The sequence below is a fragment of the Falco biarmicus genome, chromosome 1, assembly GCF_023638135.1.
Source record: "Falco biarmicus isolate bFalBia1 chromosome 1, bFalBia1.pri, whole genome shotgun sequence".
Classification (NCBI taxonomy): domain Eukaryota; kingdom Metazoa; phylum Chordata; class Aves; order Falconiformes; family Falconidae; genus Falco; species Falco biarmicus.
Window position 1 is genome coordinate 15,030,185 of NC_079288.1, and position 24,439 is coordinate 15,054,623.

The following is a 24,439-nucleotide window of genomic DNA, read 5'->3' on the forward strand; positions in this document are numbered from 1 at the left end:
GTTTGGGCCTTCCCATACAAAAAGAGTGAGTTTGGTAGAGGACCATCATGATGGTTGAGGCTGTGGCACATGTGTCATGAGAAGAGGCTGAAGCAACTGGGCTTGTTCCATGTGGAGAGGAGAAGACCCCAGGGGACTTAATCGCAGCCTTTCAGTGACTTTAAAGAGGACATTAAGGAGATGGAGCCAGGCTCTTCACAGTGGTGCATGGTGGGAAGTTGAGAAGCAATGGGCAAGAAGTTGAAAAGAGAAGCCCAGACTGAGTGTAAGGAGACTATTTCTCCCCGTGAGGACAGTCTAGCAGTAGAGTAGGTTGCACAGATATGTTGTGCAGTCTCCTTCCTTAGAAGTCCAAGACTAGCCTGGATTATGCTCTGAGCAGCCTGGTCTGACCTCATACCTGACCCTGCTTTGAGCAGGAGGTGGGACTAGCAGAAATGCTAAGGTCCCTTCCAACCTGCAATCTCCTTTAGGTTATAACCTTATGCATGATATAAGTTTCTTTACTGACTTTATTTCATTTATGGGAGTTAAGTTTGAGGAACATTCCGTAAAGCCAAGCACTATTCAGTGTACCATATTTCAGCAACTGCTTGAAGTTTGCTTACACGTTGGTTTTGCTTGCTAGGCAGTTCCAAATGACGAAATGGTTGTTTTATTCGGTGGTGGAGAATTAGTCAGAATATGTGTGAACATATTTCTAAACCATTCCTGTTATGTGTAACAAATAGAAAAGCTTCAAGGATGCAAAGTAAGCATCATGTTTAACAGCAGCCTGAATAGGAGTTTGGAAGTTAAAGACTGCTTGCCTCCTGCTGACTGACAATTTAGGATGAATGTTTCTCCAGTTTATATGATCATTGGATGATTAACAAACAAGTTTTAAAAACCCATAGAAGATGTAGTGAGAAGATACATTCAGACTGAATTCTTTATTTAGATTTGTGATAAGCAACAAAACTTCCTTAATTAGTCCAAAGATTTACTTCTTGAATTGGAACTGGCAGCAGATCAGCAGAAGCTTGCTTTCTGGTATATACTCAACAGAGACTAACAAGGTAAATTGTCCATATTTCAATGTGTAAGTATTTAGCTAGACTTGGAGCTCAAAGTCAATGAAAACTGACTAAAAATACTCTGAAGATGCTGAAGAATGTATATTAGAAATTGTCGGGTTTTGTAAGGGAAGGTAGATAGTTGCTAGTAAAGGAGTTGTAAGTTCATTACCACAAATCCTCTAGCACTAGCTTTTTTTCCTAACACTAACAGGGGGAAGGTGATTTCACACTTACTGAAAGTTTTGAAAATGTGATGTAATTTTCACAGATGTTGAAAGCTTTGCATGGTTAGGCAAGACTGGCCTAAATGTAGCGTTTTTCAATAAGTCATTCAAAACAGCTTAAGCAGGTAAAGGGTGCATGAAAATAAAGTAGAGTCATAAAATTGCCTGAGAAAATCCCTGTCTGTCCAGAAAACAATAAAAAGCAGCTGAACATAGTATGATTTTGTGTAGGCTAAGTTATGCTGACCAGAGTTTGATGCTTGAGCATGCACAGAAAAAAATTTTTAAAAAATTTAAAAGTCTATAAAGGCTGGTATAAAGGAAAAGTTAGAAGCTTATAAGTCAGCAATAAAGATGAGCACTTGACTTTTATTGAAATTGTTTGAACAGTGCTGTATGTTTCAATAAAAAAAAATCAAAGGAATGGAGAGAAATCTTGTAGTTAAGGATTGCAAGTTACTTTCACTTCCTAGTAGAAAGATCTCATGTACTGTGTTTAGAGGTGAGGGACTGATGAGAGGGGAAATGAACTCACTAACTAGGTGTACTTTTGTTGGAGGTAGTAGTGGGAGGGAGCACTATTTGCTGAAGGACTGAGGCTGGAAGACTTTGTTATGAATTCTAATCAGGAAAAAAGGATAGATTCCACGTGGACTAAAACTTTTATACTAGAAGCTGTATAAAACATCCCCGTCTCTTTTTCCAAAATCAAATATACCAGTTTCTATCAAACTTTTCAGACTGTCTCTTAGTGCTAATAAATATTGGTAAGTATAGCTGGATCCAGAGAGCCAAAGAAAATCTTCCATTCCAGAAAGTGGTAGAATAGATGGTTTTTTGTTTGGTTGGTTTTTTGTTGTTGTCATTCAACTGTCATATTTGAGATGCTTATGTAATGAGTATGCCTCTCTCTGTCAGGCTTTATGTGGAGGTTATATCAGGGTTCATGGTAAACTGTTACACTAAGAAAACTAAGAAATTCTTAAAATACTTCTGATAAATTTAAGTCTTTCAAACTAGGCTGACCCAAAGAAGTATGCACGGTTACAGAAAGGAGTGGTTTGCTTTGCACAGGCAATCTGTGAGGACTGATGGTTGACTACTAAAAAATGAGGCTATGCAGAGCTGGTCTCATACATCTATTTCAATATCTGACGCTTTCCCACAATATTGCTTAATTAGAGATGGGTTATTTGTGGCCCTAGCAAAGTGCAAAACCACAGTCAGGGTGGGTGCAATAGGCTGATCAGTACTGTGGTCAGCAGAATGAGATTTAGCATTTCTAGATGTGGAAAATGTTCCTGTGGCTGTTTCCTTCTTGATCTGTCCATACATTTAATCCCTTTTCTTATCAAACAGATAAGCAGGCTGGGACAGTATTAACATAAAAATAGTAGACAGTTTTTGAGAGAAGATCCCTACTGGTTGTTTAGAAAGAAGTCAATTAGGGCAAGAAAAATTCCAGAGATTTGGGTAGAAGTATGACTTGATAGAAAGAAAGACATGCTAAATATGCAGATCAAATAGCTTGAAATAGTTCCTTTTTGTCTGGTATGAACTGCTTAGTGAAGCCATTTTTAGATTTTTTTTTATTTTTTTTTTTTGCAGCAAATGACCAAGATGCCTAGTGATTCTTTCTCAATGTTAAGCAGATCAACTGCTCCAGCAGTCACAGCTGCTGCAAACAAACATACAATGAGAGCAGCAGGAGGGTGCTCTCTCTTTTGATAACAAGTTAGTGATGTCTTGTGGATTCATTTTAGTGTTTTTCAGCCAACCAACATCACATTTATGGAAGGAAATTGCTCACAATTGCTTCATAAAGAAAGCATGTGGTTTAATGGCATAAATAAGAAAGCAGGCAAAATTATTTATGAGTATGCTCTTCTACTTATTTTTCCCCCCTTCAAATTCAGCTTCATGATTGTCCCTCAGTGAGGAAATACAGAACTGGATGATGATCCATCCTTCTCTGGGTATCACAATCAGCCCATGTTCTTCAGAGGCGGAATTTTTAGACTGGGATGCAATACTACAGTGAATGCAGATGCTTGCTTGAGGAATGAAATTCAACCAGTGTCTGAACTTGTGCCTAAGATCAATTTCCATTGGGCCAAGTCAAAGAAATGATGGTCAGTGTTTTCTCAAAGCCATGCACAGCAGCTTATAGTATTCACATGCCAGTCAGGAAGGCCCTCGTATATGGAGGTAAGTAGGGTGAGAGAAATCGAGAAAAATAAGAAACACAGTCTCTGGGTCCAGTACAGGAGGACAAGGAAAGTTTTACAGTTGTGCACATCAGAGGTTTTGTAGGAAAGGCTGACAGGAGGATTAGTGATGCTTTAGCAGAGAAAACACGCTTTTTAGTTGGTCAGAGCTCCAGAGTTAAAGACTTTGGCACAGTCCCCAAAGAAAAGAGAAAAAGAAATTGCTGTGAACATTGTCATTGCCTCCGCTCACAGTGAGTCTACAGTAACCAAGGGAATGATAATTAAAAGATTATACTGGGCCGGGGGGAGGAAGGGGGAAGGGACTTGAAAGTGTGTTTTCTGATTATTTCCTGAACCAGGTAAGATCATTAATGATTTAACTTTTTACTACCTTGATCCAGGATGGAGTGCTGTTACTTCTCTTTGCATCTAAGGTTATCCTGAGTGTTTATTACCCATTTTAGTAAGCAAAAATGTGATTTTTGTTATCTTAATATTGTGTCTATGTGCTTCTGAAACAGAATATGGCAGAAATAGACTGCATTAATTGCAGACTTCAGGCTCTGGGGATTTTGGTGAACTTCCCAATAGACCTAATAATAACCTTTTTCACAGCTCATTAAACTCTGAAGAAAAAGTCTCTGTTCATATCTCATGCAAAGCATGGACTGTATTTTGTAATTACACTGAATCTAATGTAATCATGTGAAATTTAAATAAAAGGTAAGAAACAATCTTCAGAAATCAGTGATGGAACACTGGATTAAGAGCCTTCATCATTGCCCAAACTGACTTTATTGATGTGAATTGCAGGTAAGTTTTCAAGTCCTGTTAAGGTGAAGAACATGATCCACCCTCCATGATAAGAGACTTAGAGCCCTTCTCAAGGATTTCATGGAGTGGCTAAATCAACCTCCAGAACCATAGCATTCTCTACTCAGCTTCACAGTTTTTGAAGCAGTTTCTATAGAAGTGCATTTCTTAAATGATATCTCTAGCATATTTCCATGAGAAATAATACCACAATTTGCTGTATGTTCCTTCACATTGTGGTTAGGAACTGTGCTGTGAGATCAAAATTTTGTGTATGATATTTTAATATATTCTGGTGAAAAACAACACTGAATTGCAGAATGCAGCTACACCATATTAAAATGGTCCTCGTGATTTCTTAGGCCGAGTTTTAGCTTCTCTTCCCTTTTGTTCAAGGTTTTTAAAAAAAATTCAGAACTTCAGTTACTTTTACGCTTCAGTATTCTTTTTTTTTGTTTGTTTCAACCCAGAAATCTACAGATTGTTTTTTGAAAACCAGTATTAAATCTCTTGCATTGTCTGACCTTGATTAGAAATTCTGAATCCTGCTGACATCAACCAGCACTCTGTTACATAAATTGGAGTTTCTTACTCAGACCATGCTTTTACTAAATGGGAACACATTTGCAATTCTGTAGTTCACTGTTATTTCTTAAGCAAAAAAATCTTTATGCACATGGTAATCGTAAGGTCATCTTTCTTTACATTCTGCTGTGACAAGCATCAATTGCAGGCCCAGAGAAAACAAACACTGTTCTATATGTTTTCCCTATCCACATGCCAGCTTTTCCTTAGGCTCCAGACAATGACATCTTCAATTGGCTAAAAATAATGAAATTACATCAAGGAGCATAGGGCACGCAGCCCAGCAGACAGCCACATGAGGTGCATGCAGGACACTGGGTTTTATGTCCAGTCAACTGCCTATTGCTATTTTACTACTTTTTTTTGCTTTAATCTGCGAGGCTGCTGCAGCTGTGGCTGAGCATTGCATGAGTGAGTCAGTATGCAGTTGACATCACTTCTGCTTGAGACAACGTGCATCCAGGCACAAAGTCTGGTTATTGGTTGTCTGATTGCTTTGTCCCTCCTTCAGTTCCTTGTTGATGTTTGTAACATGCACACATGGGAATTCTGAGAAGGGTGGCTGTTGAGGGGATTTTGTTATTACTGCATTTCTGAATTGGCCTAAATTACAACTCGCAGGCAGGAAGGGATGGGTTTACTGGCACAGCACTGTTAATTTAACGTTCTCCTTAACTTTCATTTTCACCCTCAAATGTTCACATCGTGAAACTTTCCACTCTGCTCTGTCATTATCTCTCATTCAATCTTACACTGCCTAGATCATGAGATGAAAAATGAAACATTACATTTCTTACCCTAAACTGCTGATTTTAATATACCTTAAACCTGTAGAAACTAAAAAGGAGTCTAGACATAGACTTGGGATCCTACTTGTATTTGCATCTTTTCAAGTGCCTAGACCTGAGCCTTTGAATTTGCTTTTGATAGAAAGTTGCTATCCCTGCTTTACAAAGAACACTTCAAAATAATGAACAAGCCAGTGAGCAAGATGCTCCAGTTAATTGTAAATACATTAAAATTCTTCAAGCTACAGTAATCAATCAAACTAAAGCAACAATTTTGCTATCTTGCAGAGTCTGAGGGAATATGCAAACAAATTTTCTTAGGGAAATCAAAACCCAAACCAGTGTAAAAGATTATGATTAACAGTAGTCAGTGTGAGGAGATATTTGGGAACACCTTTTTTAGCAGTAGTTATTAATTATATCTACCTCTGTCAGAAACTACCAGAAGCCTCCAATAAAATCAGTGAATCTATTGAGGTTCCAGAGCAAAAAGGCAGGAAGAACTGGTGAGAAGCTCTATTGTTTCCTTGTGTAAATCTTCATTTAAAGACATACCAGTGCCTGGGAGTTGGCTTCCATGGGCCAGTTGGGTTTTTTTCTGTTTAAGGGTGGAATGTCATAAGTGTCCTTAGAATTATTTTCACATCTTTTTCGACCTTCTAAATTGAATGTAGCAAATTGATAAAGTTGAAGTCTTGTATTTTTGTAGAAGTTACCAACTTCCTTTTCCATGTCTCAGGCATTTAAAGTAGAAGGTGACAAAGTGGAAATTTCTAGTCTATATTATTGTGGAATTCTAGAAACACTGTTTCTATCTCCATCCTTCAGTGCAGAACATTTTCACCATACTCTCCTCAGAAGAGCTTTAATGACAATGACTCTGAAACATACCCACATGAAATTAGCAAGCACTGAAAAATAAGACCAACAGAAGTAGGTCACCTATAACTGTTAAAAAGCTCTTATCCTGCACCGTATAAATAAGGAGGCTGAATAATAAAAGCTTAGCAATTCACTTACTCCTACTACGATACATTGTTTTTTACAGTATTAGACACTAAGATTCCTCATGTTCTGTAGAAAAGAGAGGTCAGATTTAATAAGAAAGGGGAGGATGTAAACAGAATTTTTAAACCCTGACAAAACAGCGAATTCAAAGAAGAGTACAACCTTGTCTTTGAACTCTGTCAGTCCAGGTACCTTTCATTTGACCTTTGAGACAGACAGAGTTGTATTCAAACTCAAGCAATTACAACTGGTATATGGTTTGGGAAGTGCTGTCGTGGATTAGAAGCAAGGTAGAAATTCATGACATGGCATTGGGTCACACATTATTTCTGCCTGCTGATTAGATGTCTGGAATATTGTAAATAAAGGGATGTCAAGTGATAATTCTGCTGAGAGGGAAGGGTATTGTGGGGGAAAAAAAATCCTGAACACTCAGCGAATGCAAAGAAGCATGGACTTGATACAGTCAAGCAGATGAATGCTCAAACTACAGAAAACTTGGGCCTATTTTTCTGGAAATTAATCTTTAGCAACCCTGGATGGTATCTATATAGGTGTGTGCATGCACGAACACATGCACACATAACTCTGTTTACCTCTAGGATTGCTTACACAAGTGCTTAATGTTCATTTTTAAATAGAAAAACTAGACACAGAAAGAAGAAAATGCCTTGCCCAAGCTTGTCCAGTAAAAAAAAAATGTGATAGATGAAAAGAGAATGTGTGTTTCCTTGTTTCTCTTGTGGGTTTGTGCACTATTTCTGTAATCTTTGATCGACACCTCTTTCTCTAGTTATCATTGTAATGATTTTCACCTTGTATTAGTCAGCAAATTTAAAAACTGTCTTTAATTTGAAAGCAGTTCTAAAAAGTTTCCTTAAATTAGTCATACGTAATATCAATGAATGAATAACTGGGGCCAAAATCCTTGGGAGCATACTGACACACCACAGCGTTTCTGAGTCTGCAGTTGCCTGGCAGCTCTCTGTACTGCATGCAGCCGTTGGCTCTGGGATTGCTTGTGGCTTTCAGACCATAGGTAGAAACCTGGTTTTGTAATATGTGAATGTCCACGTGTTGACTAAAATTGAAAATCAGCTTAAGAATCCTATCTTCATCGTTGTCTAGGTGTCCTGGCATTCACACACACAACATGGTGTGAATAGCTCATACCTCAGGGAGCTGCAGTTTCCTTTCAGATTTTGAATTATGTCAGAAAAGCACAAAGGGACAAACCTTACAGTCAGCAACAGACAATGAATAGGGAGCTCTGGAGAGGAAGAAAGACTATAAATACTCTGGTGAGAAAGATCCTTTAAAACTTGATCAAAAATGAAGAAGTAATATATTTGTTAAACTTAAAATACTTGTCCTTAGTTGTAATTACCTGTTTATATGCTTTACTGGTCCATATCCTAAAGCTCTATGGTTCTGTAAAATAAGTTGCTCACTCTCTTTCTACAGCTGCTAGTTTAATGTATAGGAGAATGGCCATGCAGTGATAAAATCTCTTAGAGGTCTTTCAGGATTTTTAACTTTTTTATTGTAACACTGCCTGTGAGGTTGCAAAAACTGTTCAGTGTGATACACCATCCTCAGCTTCTACGTGTGCTCGGTGATGAGGTTACAGCACACTGTGCAGGAAAGAGGAGATGCTTGCATGGTGACTGGCCACCTCTCTGCCTCCTGTCACACACATTATGTAATGCTGTGGCAGCACGTCAGCTACCCACCCTCCAGTTCTGAAAGAAAATAGAGACATTTTGGGATTCCCCTTTTGTCTGCTATCCATATGTAGCCTAAGTCTGCTGTTTTGCCCACATGATCCTGGGGTATAAAATGCTTTTGCCTTACAGGAGGGTTACAGAGCAGGAGAGATTAACGGAAAGAAATTTTGACAGATAAGACCGTCTCCTGGCAGGTTTGGAAAAACTTCTCTCAAAAGCACGGTAAGTTGGCACTGTGTACGTGTTCTGTTTCCATTCATTTACTGCAGCTTGCAAGTAACTATATGGCAAACTGTTTTGTTTTTTTCCCCCATATTAGCAGTGAAGCGTTGTAATCAGTCTCCTGCTGTTTCCGAACTGTCCTGCTGCTGTGAAAACTATTCCTCTTTCTGCTGATTTAAAGGTTTGTGCATGTAAGAGGTAATACTGTAAATGTTATTTAAAGAACCCTGTTGTGGAAAACATGAAAATTAAGCAAGTTCTTACTCTGAATGCCAGTGAAGGGAAAATGTCTATTCTCTTTTTTTTCTTTTTCTTTCTCTTTTTTTCTTCTCTTTTCTTCTTCTTTTCTTTTGTCTTTGTCTGGGTTTTTTTTTCATTTTTTTCTTTCTCTTTTTCTTTCTTTCTTTCTTTCTCTCTTCCTCCCTCCCTATCCTTTCCTTCTATCTTTTTTCCCTCCTGTATTACAAAAGTGTATAGGCACACTGCAGCGTTTTTTATTGCAGAATAGTAATTTAGATTTGTTCCTATTTTTTACCTGTAGAGAAATGCTTATTACACACTGTTTCTTCTAGTGGGAGTAACAGACAGGTCCTAACACCTTACAGTTTCTGCACAGGTAGTTGAATGGATTTCTTTTCTTTTGTGATTTTACAGTGGACAGCCACTTGGGAGCCCAGCAATATAAATTTGTATATATACATACACAGTATATGTAATTAGTAGTATACATAACAAAATAATACATAATTTTCATCGGGATTATGTAGCAATGTATATTTTCTTTAATTTTTTGAAAACATCAGTTTTATTTCTGTTACAAATCGGATTCAAACGCTGAGACTAATTCTGCTTTGCCTAGCATTTTACTAGTTTGTGCTTCTGTCACACCTACCCTAGTGCAAAAATCCATTTTTGGATCAGAGATTAGCAAAAGTGTTTGCTAAAATGAATAACATTAAACTTTATACATTCTTATATAAATGATATACGTTACGTACAAATATGTCTTATGTATATATATCTTACAAAATACAGAATTCAGGCTCTCAAAATACCATTTGTCTCCAGCAGATGAATACATTGCAAAATGTTTTGGTTAGTTTACAGCCCAGTTTGGTTGTGGTTTTTTTTCCTTTACTATGTGAGTAACACAGCAGCATTTTACATCGCTTTTCCTAGCTAACATATAGCGATGTGAATTAACAGGACATATAATAACTGTTAACAAAGTTTTGAAAACCACATAACTTCAACCAACCAACCAAAACAAACAAACAAGTGTCAGTGTGTGTTTTTTATTGAAGTAAAGCAAGCATGTGACTTTCTTAGATGCAAGTGGTGGTTTATGTAACTGGGGAACATTTGAAATTCTCTTGCCAGTATTTTTAGAATAAGGCATGGCTGCAGCATTACACTGACAAAGAGAACTGTTAGTTCTAGTATCATTAGAAGTCAAGCAGTTTTCATTTTTAAAAACAGGATGTTAATTAGATCAGATCAGTTAGTCTGGTGAGTTTCTGAATAATTTTAAAGGGAGTTACCTTCTTGGTTTAAACACTGACCATGTCGGTTTTTTCGCCTCCTCAGAACTGTTCCCACATCACATAAAACAAGATTTCAGCACTGTGAACTGAAATTATAAACAAAGCATACAAAATGTTGTGCCCATGGCAGTTTGTGTTCAAAGCTCGTGCTGCTAAGAATGAGTCCTCTGAAGAGAAGGATATCAATAATAATGTGGAGAAAGATAGGAAGATCCATGGGTAAGATCTTTGTTTCTTAATGGTTTCATTGTTCCTCTTTCATTTGAAAAGGGAGGCTATTTAGTGACTTGAGTTCTGGAGAAACCTGTAATGTGTTTCCAAAACAATAATATTGATCAAAGACAACTGTCTGGGGGGGTCACTGGGTGGTGCTGACTTGATAAGGTATACTTAAGCTTTTGTGTCTAAGTTATACAATCATTGAGGAAATAAATCATCTTGTTTTCTCTTTCTTAGTTCTAAGTTTATTTTGCGTGTTATAATGGTTTCATATATGCCAGGACTGAGGAGGCGTGTGTATGCTATAGAAATTAGCAGACTGTTTGTTAATGCTGTAATTAAGTTAGTAAAGTAACTCTATGACACAATTTGTACAAGACACCACATAAAATAAGTTGCACATGCATATTAAATTTCTGATTTCAGGCTGTTACTTATTTCAGTTTCCTATCGCATACCGTTTCTTTCTCAGCCCATTCCCTACCCTTTCCTGTCATTGCTCAGAGTAGTTTATATTCAAATGTGAAGATACCTGAAGCTGACTAGTGGAAGTGGGTGATGCCATATGCTCTGCTAGCTGAAAGACATCATTGCCTTCTCCAAACTAAGGATTTTGTGTGGAGTTTGTGGTCTGGATGCGTCTTCAGTGTTCTTGAATATCTTCTGAAACCTGATACCAAATTAAAAAGTAGGAGTTCAGAAAGTAAGACTAGGTGGAAAGCAAAGGAAGTTAATATTGAAGTATGTTATTTGCTTAATGGGCTGGAGACTGGATCTAGCTGAAATTTTCACACATTTCCGTGAAGTTTTCAACCTCCTTGTTTAATTCTTCTGAGTATTTTCTGTCCAGATCATAACTGTACAGATGTCCTTTGTTTAGCTCACATCAATGATATTCAACCTTTACCATTCCAGGCTGTATCTGTTGTTTTCCTTCCCACACAGTGATCTGGAAAAGGTGATTGTAGCTTTACTATTGACTTACTATACCCCACTCCACCCCTCACACTGCGCAAATGGTTAGCTTGTTGACTCAGTACATCTTTAAGAGATAGCTCTGAGCATCTCCCTACTGATGCTGAGGATAAAACTAACAAAAACTAAGTACATTTTGTTATACTGAATTGTCTTTCTGTCTTTTAAAGCTTAGGAAATGATGATGCCAAATTACATGATCTGAGCAAGAAGCAGATAGAGATGCCGCCTATTGCAGCTTCAGCAAAGGCCAGTGGTGGGAAAGAGGTCTGTTTCTAGCATCATTGATAATAACAGTTGACACGGGTTGTGCTTACTGCTCAAAACTTCTCAAATATGAGAATAACTGTGGTTACGTGAGGTTAGGACTGCTGTGAGATCTTTGGATAAAAGATCTTTTCTGAACAAGAAGGAGCTTTGGTAAGCCTTAAGGGAAAGAGGTGACCCAGTGGGGACTGGAATCCCTGATTCCTTTATTTGCCTTTGAAAATCCAACCTTCAGTAACGAACATGTCCTTTCTCTAAAATTGTCTGGTTCACTGTTCTCCTGAGAATGTTGACTATTATGTTAAGAGCCCTTACTGAAATTATAAATGTGCTTGCAGTGGCAGATGCTGTTTGATTAGTACAAAAAAACTTTTTTTTTTCTTATTTCATATCAAACTGGATTATATCAACAGTTTTATACTCGAATGAATAAACACTCATATTGGAGAAGATCACATATCTGATTTCTTGAATTTAATTTGTAGTATTTCAGTAGTCAAATAAAATTTAAAATGAAGCTTTAAGGTAATTAATAGGTCTGAAGACATGATGTATTTCCATCTTTCCTCTGACCAGAATCCCCCCCCAAATGGTGTCAAAGCTTCAAACCAAATATTAAGATGTCCAAGACACATAAAAGTAAGAAACTTGGGAAATGGATCCAGCTTTCTCGACACACTACACCTGACAGCAAAGGAGGTAAGATATGAAAACCTGAACAGTGATTTTTCATAACTTTGAAAAGATACAGAGTGCAACATTGTTTTTTGACATTTTATTATTTTTCAGGTTATCAACTGCCGGACCAAAGCCTGCCAAGGGGCACTCATGACGCCAAAGGGCATGGTGAGAGGTACAAGAGATGGGCCAGTTCCACCGGCAGAGCTTTTATCTCAGGCAGTAGACTTTATCAAGCAGTACTACAGTTCATTTAAAGAGTAAGCCAACTTTACCTTTGTTTTTGGTATGAAAGTCCTCTGCCTACCTACCTGTCTGACACTATAGGACAGTTTGGTTTCAGCTGTTAGTAACTATCATGTTGTATAGCATGCATTAAAAAAAATAGGTACAGACTATTAGAAAAGCTAAATAAAATTATTACTGCACTTCATATGCTATATCTGCCAATCTAAGGTCTTGGGAATACGGGAACGGACTTTATACGGTGCATTCCTCAGCCCCATCCCTTCTGAGTGTGTTACGTTATAGTGTGTTTATAATAAGCAGCTTGGTTAGGACTCTCTTACAGAACATTATCTTCTGTTTTCTCAGCACTGGGTGTTGATGGTATTAGCTCCTACTCAGATCAGTCTTAAACATGAATAATGCTTTTTGTTTGTGCTCTTTCAAGTATCTTCTCTCTGTGTTCTTTTGTCCTCTGTTTTGACTCTCAAGGATTTAGCCAAAGATTGGAAGGCCAGTCTCTTGCTTCTCAACCTTGCTCTGTGCTGTCATCAACATAAGCTTACTGAGCATGCTGAGAGGGGTGCTCTAGCTTCAGAAAAGAGGTTTGTGTTTTCGCAAAAATGGATATGGTGCGGAGACATCTCGTTGCAGGAAAAGCTGGAACAGCTGATTGAGGTCCAAGAGTTGCAGTGACATTTCATATGACAAACTTTCAAGTGACAGTTCAATGTTTGCTCATCCCATTATAAAACATTATCAAACTTTCAGAGGGACTCAGCCACATAATGGCTACTTCTTTAGACACTTTGAACTCTTCTACAAAGCTTTCTTCCTTCTGAATCCTTCTGAAAGTCCCAGTCTTACACGCAGGCTGTATTCACTTGCCAGTGTATTACATTTGCACATCTCTGTTTCTGCTCGTCGCTATTTGATCACGTTGATTTACACTATCTTACATGCTTGCCCTTGATCTTTCATCTTGTTGAAAATGTGAAAACTCTCAGACAGTGCAGGCTATTTTCATTCTGTCTGTAGGCCAACAAAACAATTTTTGTCTGTGCTCTGATAAATATTTCTTAATGTTTTGACTTCATTCTCTGTTATCAAAGTGAAGAATTCTAGAGTTGGTTTTCCTGACAAAGGAATTGCTCAGCGCTTCCCTTCAGGAATGAAAAGCCTACTTGCTTTGCCCAGAAAAGCTGTGTCTCTGTGAAAATAATAGCACTTTGAGAGGACATTCACTATAATCCTACGTTTAGGCTGAAGCTAGCCTGTTCTCTACTTTTCATTTGCTTGTGATTTGACACTTCTTTTTCAAACTAATCTAGAAAATCCAAATGTAAACTGAAAAATTACACAGAAAAGTTTGTGTTCAATCCATGTATGTCAGGTTGGGAAAAGATGGTGTCACTACTTAGATGTGTTAATTTCTTCCTTAGGCTAGTAAGCTCTGTAATTAGCACTCAGTAAAGACAGTTCCTAAATTCTGAAGCCAGCAAAAACTCTCCTCAGCAGTCCTCAGAATCCTATGTACTTAACTCATCCCTTTACCTAGAATACACCCTGCTTTTTAATAAAAATCTTGGAGCCTAGAGTGCTGCACCAGGTAACAGCTATATTTCAGGGAGAAAAGTGCAGCGCAGTGGAGGGAAGGTGGGGAACAGATGATGGTAACTTCTCACATCTGAAGCACAGGGGAACTGCTGACTTTGTGAGGCAATAGATATTTTCATAAAGGATAGGGTATTTTATGTTGACTTACATCCAGAGAGTGTAGATTTGTAACAGGAACAGGTTTCTTACTGTTTACTTGCCATATCAACCTATGTAGATGCTGATCCTCTGCATGGAAATTTACTGTACTTGCATTCTGGCAGATAAAACGAGCAATGTAAGTAGAAGTCTTGCCGTGCAAAAGAATGCTCAAAAGCTTTATGGCTTCAGCAATGCCTGTGCTGTTCTTGACCCAGAATATAAGGAGAATGTCTGCAGTTTAAATCAATTCTAAGTAATGAAATTCTCATTGTTTCTTTTCATGGCTGTTTCCTGTTCAAAAGGCCAAAAAAAGAAGAACACCTGGTCCGACTGGAAGCAGTGACCAAGGAGATAGAAACAACAGGAACCTACCATCTGACAAAGGATGAACTGATCTTTGCTGCCAAACAGGCCTGGAGGAATGCACCTAGGTGTATTGGGAGAATCCAGTGGTCCAATCTACAGGTAACCTATGAGTCTAGACATTATGGACCAAATAGTGATCTGCTGTAAATCAGAAGAATGTCCTTTACTTTGGTAAAGTATGCCAGTTGCTTCAACTGAGGACTACTCCCTCGTGTACCTATCATAAGATCAGCATTTTTTGTGTGTGGCTCTGTGCTTCATAGTTGAATAAGAACCTGTGTAGGAGTGCTAGCATAGGAACCACCTGTGTCATGGAACCAGATGCATGTCTTTGTCCTTGGAGAATTGTTACGTATAAAAATGATGCATAAAAGAACAACAAAAAAGAACCTTTACTAGTGGAGTTACAATTAAATTGAGAGATACTGATTTTTTGTTTCGCTTTTTTCCTTAATCTTTGCTTTCCTTAAATGCATAAAGAAAGGATCTTGCACTACTGTTTCAAAATCAATTTTTTCTTTACGTTTCTTTTGGAAACATAGGTATTTGATGCACGTGATTGTAAAACAGCAAAAGAAATGTTTGAGCATATCTGTCGTCATATTCAGTATGCCACAAATAATGGAAATATAAGGTAAGCCTCTTTAATTTTAAATAACAAAAAAACCCATCCAGATCTGGATTCAAAACTCTACGTAAGACCTGAAATGGTCTATCTAAGTATTTTGACAACTAGTCTCTGGTCTTAATTCTCCTGGTATTTATATGTTCCTTTCATGTGTACCATCAACCATTTTGAAATTTTATAACATGCATGGCTGATGTTGCAAAATCTTTTGTAATTCCTGGGGAAAAGAGATTATTTGAAGATTCAGGGGGGTGGATAAAGAAGATGAATTATTTTATTTCTACTGATGTTTATTTTATAAATATAAAATAATTGCTGTTGCTAACAATTTATGTCTTAATAATTAGGATGTGTTTAATGTGCTGCTGTGGTGTAATGGGATTTGATTGTCTCTCTGGGCAGATCAGCCATTACTGTCTTCCCCCAGAGGACTGATGGGAAACATGATTTTCGTATTTGGAACAGCCAGCTCATCCGATATGCTGGATATCAAATGCCAGATGGGTCTATCATAGGAGACCCTGCCAGTGTGGAGTTCACACAGGTACAGTTCTAAATACAGAATCACAACTGCTTTCCATCTTGCCTAACCCATCTGTGTGTCTCTTTTATTTATTTTTTTTTCCTTAAATTTTTATGCAGATTGGGAGGGAGGTGTGGTGCTAAGGAGTGAATGAGATGCTCTGCCCCACAGGTTCCAGGTGAAGGTGGGAGCAGTAATTTCTTACAATCTTGATATAAAAATACTCCCCTCCATCTCAGAACAGGGCAAGCTAATGCTCCCCTTAAGTCAGGGACACAATCAGTACCTGAACAACATGTCTCAACATCATTTGAATAGGAAAGATAACCCTTATCACTGAGAATTTACCTCAGCAGGTTTTAGAGGGCTAACATTCTTTTGTCTTCAAATCCAGAGAGGGGGAAACCTAAAAAGCCCAAAATATACTTTCTTTGTTTACAGTTGTGCGTTGAGCTTGGGTGGAAGCCGAAATATGGCTGCTTTGATGTAGTTCCACTCATTCTCCAAGCAAACGGCCAAGACCCAGAAATATTTGAAATCCCGCCAGAAATTGTGCTCGAAGTGCCAATGGAGCATCCAAAGTAAGCACACAAGATTTAGATAGTTGTATTTTTGCTCCTGCCTCACCTTGGCAGGTTATAATGCCTGTGCCTGTGGCAGTCATTTTATGGGTTCTTTGTTAGGATGAAATTATGAAAAATTGTCCTGAAAGATAAAATGCCTGTTAGAACAATGAAATGAGATTTAAATTAAGGAAGCCAATAGTAGTTTTATTGGAAATCTTTTTTTCCTGATCTACATTTCAGTCATGTTCAGAAATTTTAAAACGATCATTTCTTGTGCCAGTGTAATACATGAGTGAAATATGGCTGCAGTCATAACAAAATATTTATTGCTTTTCTGTGGGGCTTTTTTCTTCGTGTTTGCTTTGGGACTGGCCTGCAGATTGCAGAACTCTGTGAGGCTGTTCTGCAATTTCTTTAGCAGGCAGTCCCCAGTTACCACATTGTAAGCGGGAACTGCTATGAGCTTTTGCAGACCCTGCTTCATGGGTCATTTCTCCTAGAGTTAGTACTCTTTAGCTTACTGGACTTTTCTGGGTATTGCCTGAAAGTAAATGAAGTAATAAATCAAAATGTTTGTTTACCAGGTTTGAATGGTTTAAGGAGTTAGATCTGAAGTGGTATGCACTGCCTGCTGTTGCCAACATGCTTCTTGAGGTGGGAGGCCTGGAGTTTACTGGGTGTCCTTTCAATGGCTGGTACATGGGGACAGAGATAGGAGTGCGAGACTTCTGTGATGTACAGCGATATAATATCCTAAAGGTAATCTTCTAAAGTAAAGTGTGTTCTGCAAAGGGAATGAACCTGATGGGTAAAGCACTTTTGGAAAAGAGACGTTATCAGTCTTTGCTGGGATGGGTGTTGTATTTACATCACACTTCACACTTCAGTGCTAATCTAACGCAATATCCTGACTATTGTGGGACATCTTGAATTTCTCTCAAGGTTATGGCTGCCAGTTTGTATGACTGTTTTTACAGTGTTCTGAGAGTATCTGTTCCAAGTAGCTGGATAGGATGGTAAAACTGCAACTGTAAAAACCCATAAAATAGAAAATGGTGTCCAAATGTAATTCTTCCCCAATTTTACCCTAAGTCCTGCTGATTCAGGACTTTTGGTCTCTGTACGTTTCTCAGAGGTATATTTATTTCAGTTCAGGTTTGCTGTTGACAAGGCAATGGAGTCCTGGTGGTTAGTTGCAGGTCTTGGGCACCTCACCAGTACAAATTAATAATGATGACTTATAAGCAGATACTGGCACTTTTAAAACCCTTTAGTCTAGGAGAGAACCACTCCCTGTTTTACCAAACTGGAATAGATAGCCTCAAGAACCAGAACACCATAATTCAAGTTCACTTCTAATCTCTAATGTTTATACTGACATAGCTTTTCCCAACATAAGACTGCCTATTCCCCTTTCTGCAACAGTTCTTCCTGCAAATTAAAGTGATGAGGTGGAGAAATCATGATGTCTAAGTCCCCACATAGTAAACTTGCTTTTTCCTTTTCTCTCTCTTTTTCACATGTAGGAGGTAGGGAGAAGAATGGGACTGGAAACAAACAAACTTTCATCGTTATGGAAAGACCGAGCTGTTGTAGAGATAAATGTGGCTGTGCTTTATAGCTTCCAAGTAAGTCAATGGATGTGGTTTCTGGAGAGACACTGAATATTTTGTGTCTCTTTACTTTCACTTATAGCAGCTTTATACAAGTATAGTGCCAATGGACCAATGCTCAATTGAGGTTATCAATGTGATTCCAATAGAGTTATTCTTGATTTACATTTGGACGTAGGAGTCCTTAATCAAAGGTCCACCTCAATCTGTATCTGTATAATAGTTGCTGATATTTCCCAGCACTAAATAAAGTCCTTGAAATATTAACCAAAGCAAAAGGATTACTTCAACTACATCAGGAAGAAGAGCAGAATGGGATTTTTTAATGTACGTCTGTCTTTTTGCAATTATTCTAGAAACAAAATGTGACTATCATGGACCACCACTCAGCTGCTGAGTCCTTCATGAAATACATGCAGAATGAGTACCGTGTACGAGGAGGCTGCCCGGCTGACTGGGTGTGGATTGTGCCTCCCATGTCAGGGAGCATAACTCCTGTGTTCCACCAGGAGATGTTGAACTATGTCCTCACTCCCTTCTATTACTACCAGGTACACATTAGTAAAAAAAATATTATTCTAGTAGACTTCAGAAGTACAGATGATAACATGGGACCTGAAGACGTCTGAATGAAAAGCCCTGGTTAATGGCAGTTCACTAGAGAGATTCATAAATAGCAGGCAATATCTATTGTACTGCGGAAGGTTCTGTTAGTTCTGGTGAATTCTCAAGTTGAAAGTAAAATGCAATTTAATGCTACAGAGACTGATCCCATATTTGTACACGGTGGCTTGTATATACAGATTCTGTTTAATATGGCTGTTTCAAAGATAGACAAATTGTGTATTTATTTTACATTTCTTACCTGAAGCTTAACTTTTTTTTTTAAAGGTGGATGCATGGAAAACGCATGTCTGGCATGATGAGACCCGGAGACCAAAGAAAAAAGAAATAAAATTTAGCATCTTGGCAAAGTAAGTGATTCAAATAAGAGTCTTCATGCTTTTGTTCAACTATTCTATTCTTGTGATGTTTCTGTTCCACTTTTTGGGGGTTTTCTGAATTAATTATTACAGTAGGGACCACTTGAATTGTTTGAATCATAGACTTACCTGACCAGTTAGTTAATAGTTATATCTAAGATTCTTATTCAGGGCTATCTGTAGTGTATTGCTTCTGAACTATCTTCCAAAGAAGAACCATGCTCAAGATCAGTCTTTCCTAGCTTGTCTGTGAATCAATCTGAATTACTGTGTAGCTATATTAAAGATTGTATGCGATTGTTTTTTTCCCTAGGGCTGTACTTTTTGCATCTTCACTCATGCGACAAACAATGGCAACCAGGTCCAAGGTCACTGTAATCTATGCAACAGAGACTGGGAAATCTGAAACACTAGCAAACAATCTTTGCAGCTTGTTCAACTGTGCCTTCAACACTAAGGTAAGAAAGTATAAATCATCCATGCTAAATGACGAAAGAAGTTTGGCTAGCTTCCTCAGCTGCTGCAAGCTTTTTCATTCTCTAAACCAATGTTTTGAACGTTCAGTAAATACCAATTGGACTAGAACTTTGATTTTGTATTCGTTTAGCATAATGCCTTGTAAATTTGGTCAACAGTCATCTGACAATCACAGAGATATCTAGTGCTAGTTCTTATGTCCACTAGCAATTTATCATGAGCTTTATACCTTCCAGATTCTGTGCATGGATGAGTACAACATTTGTGACCTGGAAAAAGAAACGCTTCTTTTAGTGGTTACTAGCACTTTTGGAAATGGAGATTCTCCAAATAATGGAAAGGTAATATTAACCTCAGAAGTACGTATGATGCTCAACTCTGAGATCAAAGACAACCCCTTCATTTGGCTCACGTACTTGGCTAAGATATGGATCAGGGTCTCGTTTCTGTTTTAAATCAGTGTTTTTCTGACCTTAATTATTTTATGAATTTTTACAGACCTTCAAGAACTCCTTGCTCACCCTGAAATTTCTGAGAGGAAAAATTAGGTAAAAATATTTTTTGTTTGGTTTGCAGGTGATTGAGTCCTTTTGCATTTCATTTAGCAGAACATAGTGATCTTATTTTTATCTCTTTCTGCAGATATGCTGTGTTTGGTTTGGGGTCCAGCATGTATCCAGAGTTCTGTGCTTTTGCTCATGCCATTGACCAAAAACTGGCCCAACTAGGGGCTTCTCAGCTCACTCCAATAGGCGAAGGAGATGAACTCAACGGGCAAGAAGCAGCCTTTCGCGCATGGGCAGTCAGCGCGTTCAAGGTGACTATATAAAGAGTTAGCTCATATGTTGGTTTCTTCATTCATTCATTTTATTTCAGTATTCACTAGCATCCCATAAAAATGGGGGGAAATGAAAGAAGAAAAACTTCTGGATTTATATCTGAATTTGGAATTCCTCTTTTCTACTGTTTGCCTAAGTTGAAGAGGGAACTAGACCCCTTTTCTATTATTTATTAATATTCACATAAAGTTCCATGAAACCTTTTGGATAATGGAATGCTTAGTATGAACAAGGGTGGTAGCATAAAACATCAGGATTTTTTGAAGCAGATCAGTGTACTGGTGTGCAAGTGGAACTTCACTGAACTCACTGTAAGCCCTGCAATATCACTGAACTCAACAGAATCAATAAAAAAATAACAATCTGTGAAATTGATATCTCCTCATTAGAATTATGACAATGATAATTTTTTTTTTTTTTTACTATGAATAGCCTTAATTTTTTCTTTTTCCTAGACTGCCTGTGACATTTTTAACATCTGTGGGAAAAACAGTATTCAGTTGCCTGAGATATATACCTCTGATGAAAGCTGGGATCCTAAGAATTACAGGATAGTCCATGACTCTCAGACCATGGACTTGGCTAAAGGTATTACATCCCACCTTCCACTTCCTCTGTCTGTTTTGCTTCAGACGGGTCTGAACAGTAACGGTTTTCTAGAAGCAGTATTGGTCCTGCTAGATCATAGAATGCATATAATAAAGTACAGTGTTCAGAAGAAAAAAAGATCTTGGTTTACATTGTATAAATTATATTTTCCAGCACAGTAACATCAGACCACCAGACCTAGCACACATTTTGACAGCCCCAGAAGAACAAAAGCTGAGATGAGCTACTTTCAGTCAGGGAGGGCATGCATATAGGACACATAACTGACTAAATGTATCTCACATTCTAGGGCGAGCATGGTTCAGTTCTTTTCTGCATGTTATATTTGAAGGCATTTTAAACAAACCTAATCACAAAATTACCATGAGTCATGTCCTCTTTTCTTGACAGCACTTGCAAACATTCATGCCAAGGTTATAATTCCCATGAAGCTGAAATTCAGACAGAATCTTCAAAGTTTAAAGTCCAGGTACGATACCTCATTCTTTTGAATATTGTAATACTACAGTTTACTAAAATCTTAAACATCTGAAATGCCTGGTTATAAACATCTTCTCCCTGCAGATATTAAGAAATATATATGAATTTTGTACCATCGTTAGAAGTAGTAAATCATTATCACAAGACCACAAGAATGTGTACAGTCTTAGCTCTGGTCTAGCTAGGGTCTAACTTCCCAGTAGAGTCTCTAGGAGCGTAGGGAATAAAAAACTCTGTGACACAGCCCTTTGATACCTACTAAATGTGGAAGGTTGGGTGTATGGTCTCTCTCTCTTGCTTGGTATGCTACATGCCTGGCAAATATTTACTTCGTTTAGTGGAAAAATTGCCCCTTAGCAGAAAAAAAAAGGAAAAGGTATAGTGCAAAAAGCTGTTGTACTGCAAAACAAGTTGAGACGAGACAATACACAAAGAAATACAAAAGGGTAATCAGTGCTAACATCTGTCTTAGAATTAGCATCTGTGAATAGCTCTTCAACATCCTCTGGTAGGTCTTCTTCATCCCTGTTCTAAATACAGTCATCCTATGGGAAGTCCTCTGAGCTGGTTTAAGATGTTGAGTATTCAGTCTTCAGCAGAGCTGCACTTCTTTTCATTGGCTGATTACAGGCATGTTTGTTCTATACTGGACAGATCAAGTAGCACTTGAGCATCTTGTTTTGATACAAGTACTTCACATGTCTGGGCTATTATTTGTTTAAGTCTCCATGAAGTACTAAGCTGGTCTGATAATTTGGTAATGAACATAAGTAAGCCCTTGCCAACTGTCACTTCAGATTTATACCTTTTCTGTGCAATTCAAGGGAAATCCTGTTGACGTAACCAAGATCTGTCTGATCCTTTCTTTTTTTTTTTTTTCTATATCTAGTCGTGTTACCATTCTAGTTAAGCTTTCCTGTGAGACTAATCAGGGCATGCACTACCTGCCTGGAGATCATATCGGGATTTTCCCAGGCAACCAGCCAGAATTAGTCCATGGCCTCATTGCCCATGTCAAGGATGCCCCTCCAGCTGATCAGACTATCAGACTTGAAACCTGCACTGGTGGTAAGTTGGTTCTCTTTAGGTAAAATAACAGAGGATGTCTGACAGATTTCTCTAAAATTCCTGAGAATTTTCATAGATGAATTTGATTCTATTATCCTTTTCTTAAGTTTTAATAGGGTTTTGTTGATGCTTTTAGTTATTCTTACAATTCTTAATTCTGATTTTGCATACTCTGGCAGTCCGTGGTAACTTCACCAGTGTTCAGAGTTGTCCTGGCTTTGACAGTATATGTAACTCAGTTGCTGAATTGGCCATTGACTGCAAATAAATTAATCAACAGTTTGCTTATAGTTGCTACATATCAGAGTCCTAAAATAGATTTACATGTCATGACCATCTTTTCCATCTTAGTAGGAACAATCTGCTAAATCACAGGATTCTAACGCACAGGAAGATTATTTCCTCGAGTGAAAGTCTTTACATCTTAAAGTGGTGTTTTTTTATCATAAAGTTCTCTGCACCAGATCCTCCCCTTACAAAAAGTTTGAAACCTCACATTAACCTCTTTTCAGAAGGGCCCTGTGGTCTAGACCTGCTGCAACCTAGTCTGAAGTCATATTTTGAAGGACACTGAGTTTTGCAAAGCTCTACAGCTGTCAAATCCCATGGGAATTGCCATGTGTTCTTTTATTCACCTCATTTCCAGGTGGCTACTGGACGAGTGACAAAAAGATTCCCGCCTGCACACTCCTGGAGGCTTTGACATACTTGCTCGATATCACTACTCCACCCTCCCAACAACTGCTAAAAAAACTTGCCCAGCTGGTAACAGCAGAAGAAGACAAACAGAGACTGGAAGTTTTATGTCAGGTAAATATTAGGACTAGATTTATGTTAGAATACTGTATACCGCACCATCTGATGCCCTTTTACTGTGTAGCAGAAGCCTAAGAAATTTTTGTAGTGATGGTCCTTGCTTTTTGTTCCTCTGATACGCATTCTGTGTACTTGTAAACCCAACCACAGTGAGAGAAAGGGTGGTCCTGTGGCTCAGCTTGGGTGTGGGAATCAAGAGATTTTTTCAGATCTGGTATTTCCTCTGTGACTCTGGGTGGGTCTTCTGGCCTGCCTGTTTTGCCAGCCTCATGGTGGTTTCTGGTGATACACCATTAAAAGACCTTTGGGTGGAGGGGTTGGAGGGGACCTGGTAGATATTTTTGTCAGAGAATTTGGTACTGTGAGAGTAAGCGGGATGGTACTTTAAGTAACCATTTACTCATAGGTGTGCTAAGTGCTTGCAAGAAACAGATTCTATTTCTGTTTCTACGTCCTCACTGAGAGAGCTGGTATCTGAGAAAATTACAGTGGTATTCTGTACTTCTGTTTTCAAAAATCAAACAATTTCTTAGGAAACCCCAGTATTGATCTGGGCAAAGTTTTGAGAATTCTCTGTTGATTGCCTGCATATTTAATTGAATGGATAGCAGGAATCGTATTTATAAGTGACATTGCAAATATCCCTGAACTCCGCATGACCTGGTAACATTGTGGTGGTGACCTTTGGCTTTTAGAGCACAGAAGAATACAATAAATGGAAGTTTTACAACAGCCCGAACATCCTGGAGGTCCTGGAGGAGTTTCCTTCTGCTGAGGTCTCAACAGCTTTCTTACTGACTCAGCTGCCATTTCTGAAACCCAGGTACTATTCCGTCAGTTCCTCCTGTGACATGACAGCCAGAGAGATTCATCTGACAGTTGCAGTCGTAAACTACAGGACGAGAGGTAATGGATTGTTGTTTTAATTTCTTTCTTAAATGATATTTAGGCTGCATTGTGGTTCAGAAAAAAAAACCCTTGTCTGCCATCTGGCATGAAGCATATCTATAACAAAAATGTTGTATTGTGATATATGCAGGGTAGTGTACTGCAGTGCTAGTTTGCTAAAATCCTGCAGCATCATCATCAGTGTATCCTTTTTTTATAAATCATTACTAGATATATACTCAAAACCAATAATTTTAAATATAAACAGCGCTGTTTTAAAAA

The 24,439-nt window shown here is 38.1% G+C and overlaps 1 protein-coding gene across 5 annotated transcripts in view; it reads left to right on the forward strand.

Annotated features, from left to right (window-relative positions):
* The window catches only part of NOS2 (nitric oxide synthase 2), a 37,627-nt gene that overhangs the window by 8,701 nt on the left and 4,487 nt on the right, over nucleotides 1-24,439 (forward strand). The window contains exons 1-23 of one of the 5 annotated variants that reach the window (XM_056326892.1): nucleotides 2,138-8,635; nucleotides 8,733-8,816; nucleotides 10,223-10,398; nucleotides 11,544-11,640; nucleotides 12,217-12,339; nucleotides 12,430-12,578; nucleotides 14,604-14,766; nucleotides 15,210-15,301; nucleotides 15,698-15,839; nucleotides 16,260-16,399; nucleotides 16,969-17,143; nucleotides 17,911-18,012; nucleotides 18,354-18,548; nucleotides 18,889-18,971; nucleotides 19,294-19,438; nucleotides 19,694-19,798; nucleotides 19,956-20,005; nucleotides 20,100-20,274; nucleotides 20,752-20,884; nucleotides 21,296-21,374; nucleotides 22,275-22,453; nucleotides 23,100-23,263; nucleotides 23,965-24,175. In XM_056326892.1, the coding sequence (XP_056182867.1) occupies nucleotides 10,292-10,398; nucleotides 11,544-11,640; nucleotides 12,217-12,339; nucleotides 12,430-12,578; nucleotides 14,604-14,766; nucleotides 15,210-15,301; nucleotides 15,698-15,839; nucleotides 16,260-16,399; nucleotides 16,969-17,143; nucleotides 17,911-18,012; nucleotides 18,354-18,548; nucleotides 18,889-18,971; nucleotides 19,294-19,438; nucleotides 19,694-19,798; nucleotides 19,956-20,005; nucleotides 20,100-20,274; nucleotides 20,752-20,884; nucleotides 21,296-21,374; nucleotides 22,275-22,453; nucleotides 23,100-23,263; nucleotides 23,965-24,175 (2,809 nt within the window). In that variant the 5' untranslated portion in view covers nucleotides 2,138-8,635; nucleotides 8,733-8,816; nucleotides 10,223-10,291. Of the gene's footprint in view, nucleotides 1-2,137; nucleotides 8,817-10,222; nucleotides 10,399-11,543; nucleotides 11,641-12,216; nucleotides 12,340-12,429; nucleotides 12,579-13,038; nucleotides 13,149-14,603; nucleotides 14,767-15,209; nucleotides 15,302-15,697; nucleotides 15,840-16,259; nucleotides 16,400-16,968; nucleotides 17,144-17,910; nucleotides 18,013-18,353; nucleotides 18,549-18,888; nucleotides 18,972-19,293; nucleotides 19,439-19,693; nucleotides 19,799-19,955; nucleotides 20,006-20,099; nucleotides 20,275-20,751; nucleotides 20,885-21,295; nucleotides 21,375-22,274; nucleotides 22,454-23,099; nucleotides 23,264-23,964; nucleotides 24,176-24,439 lie in introns of those variants that run through there. The other 4 variants (XM_056326894.1, XM_056326893.1, XM_056326891.1 and 1 more) reach the window with 4 other exon arrangements.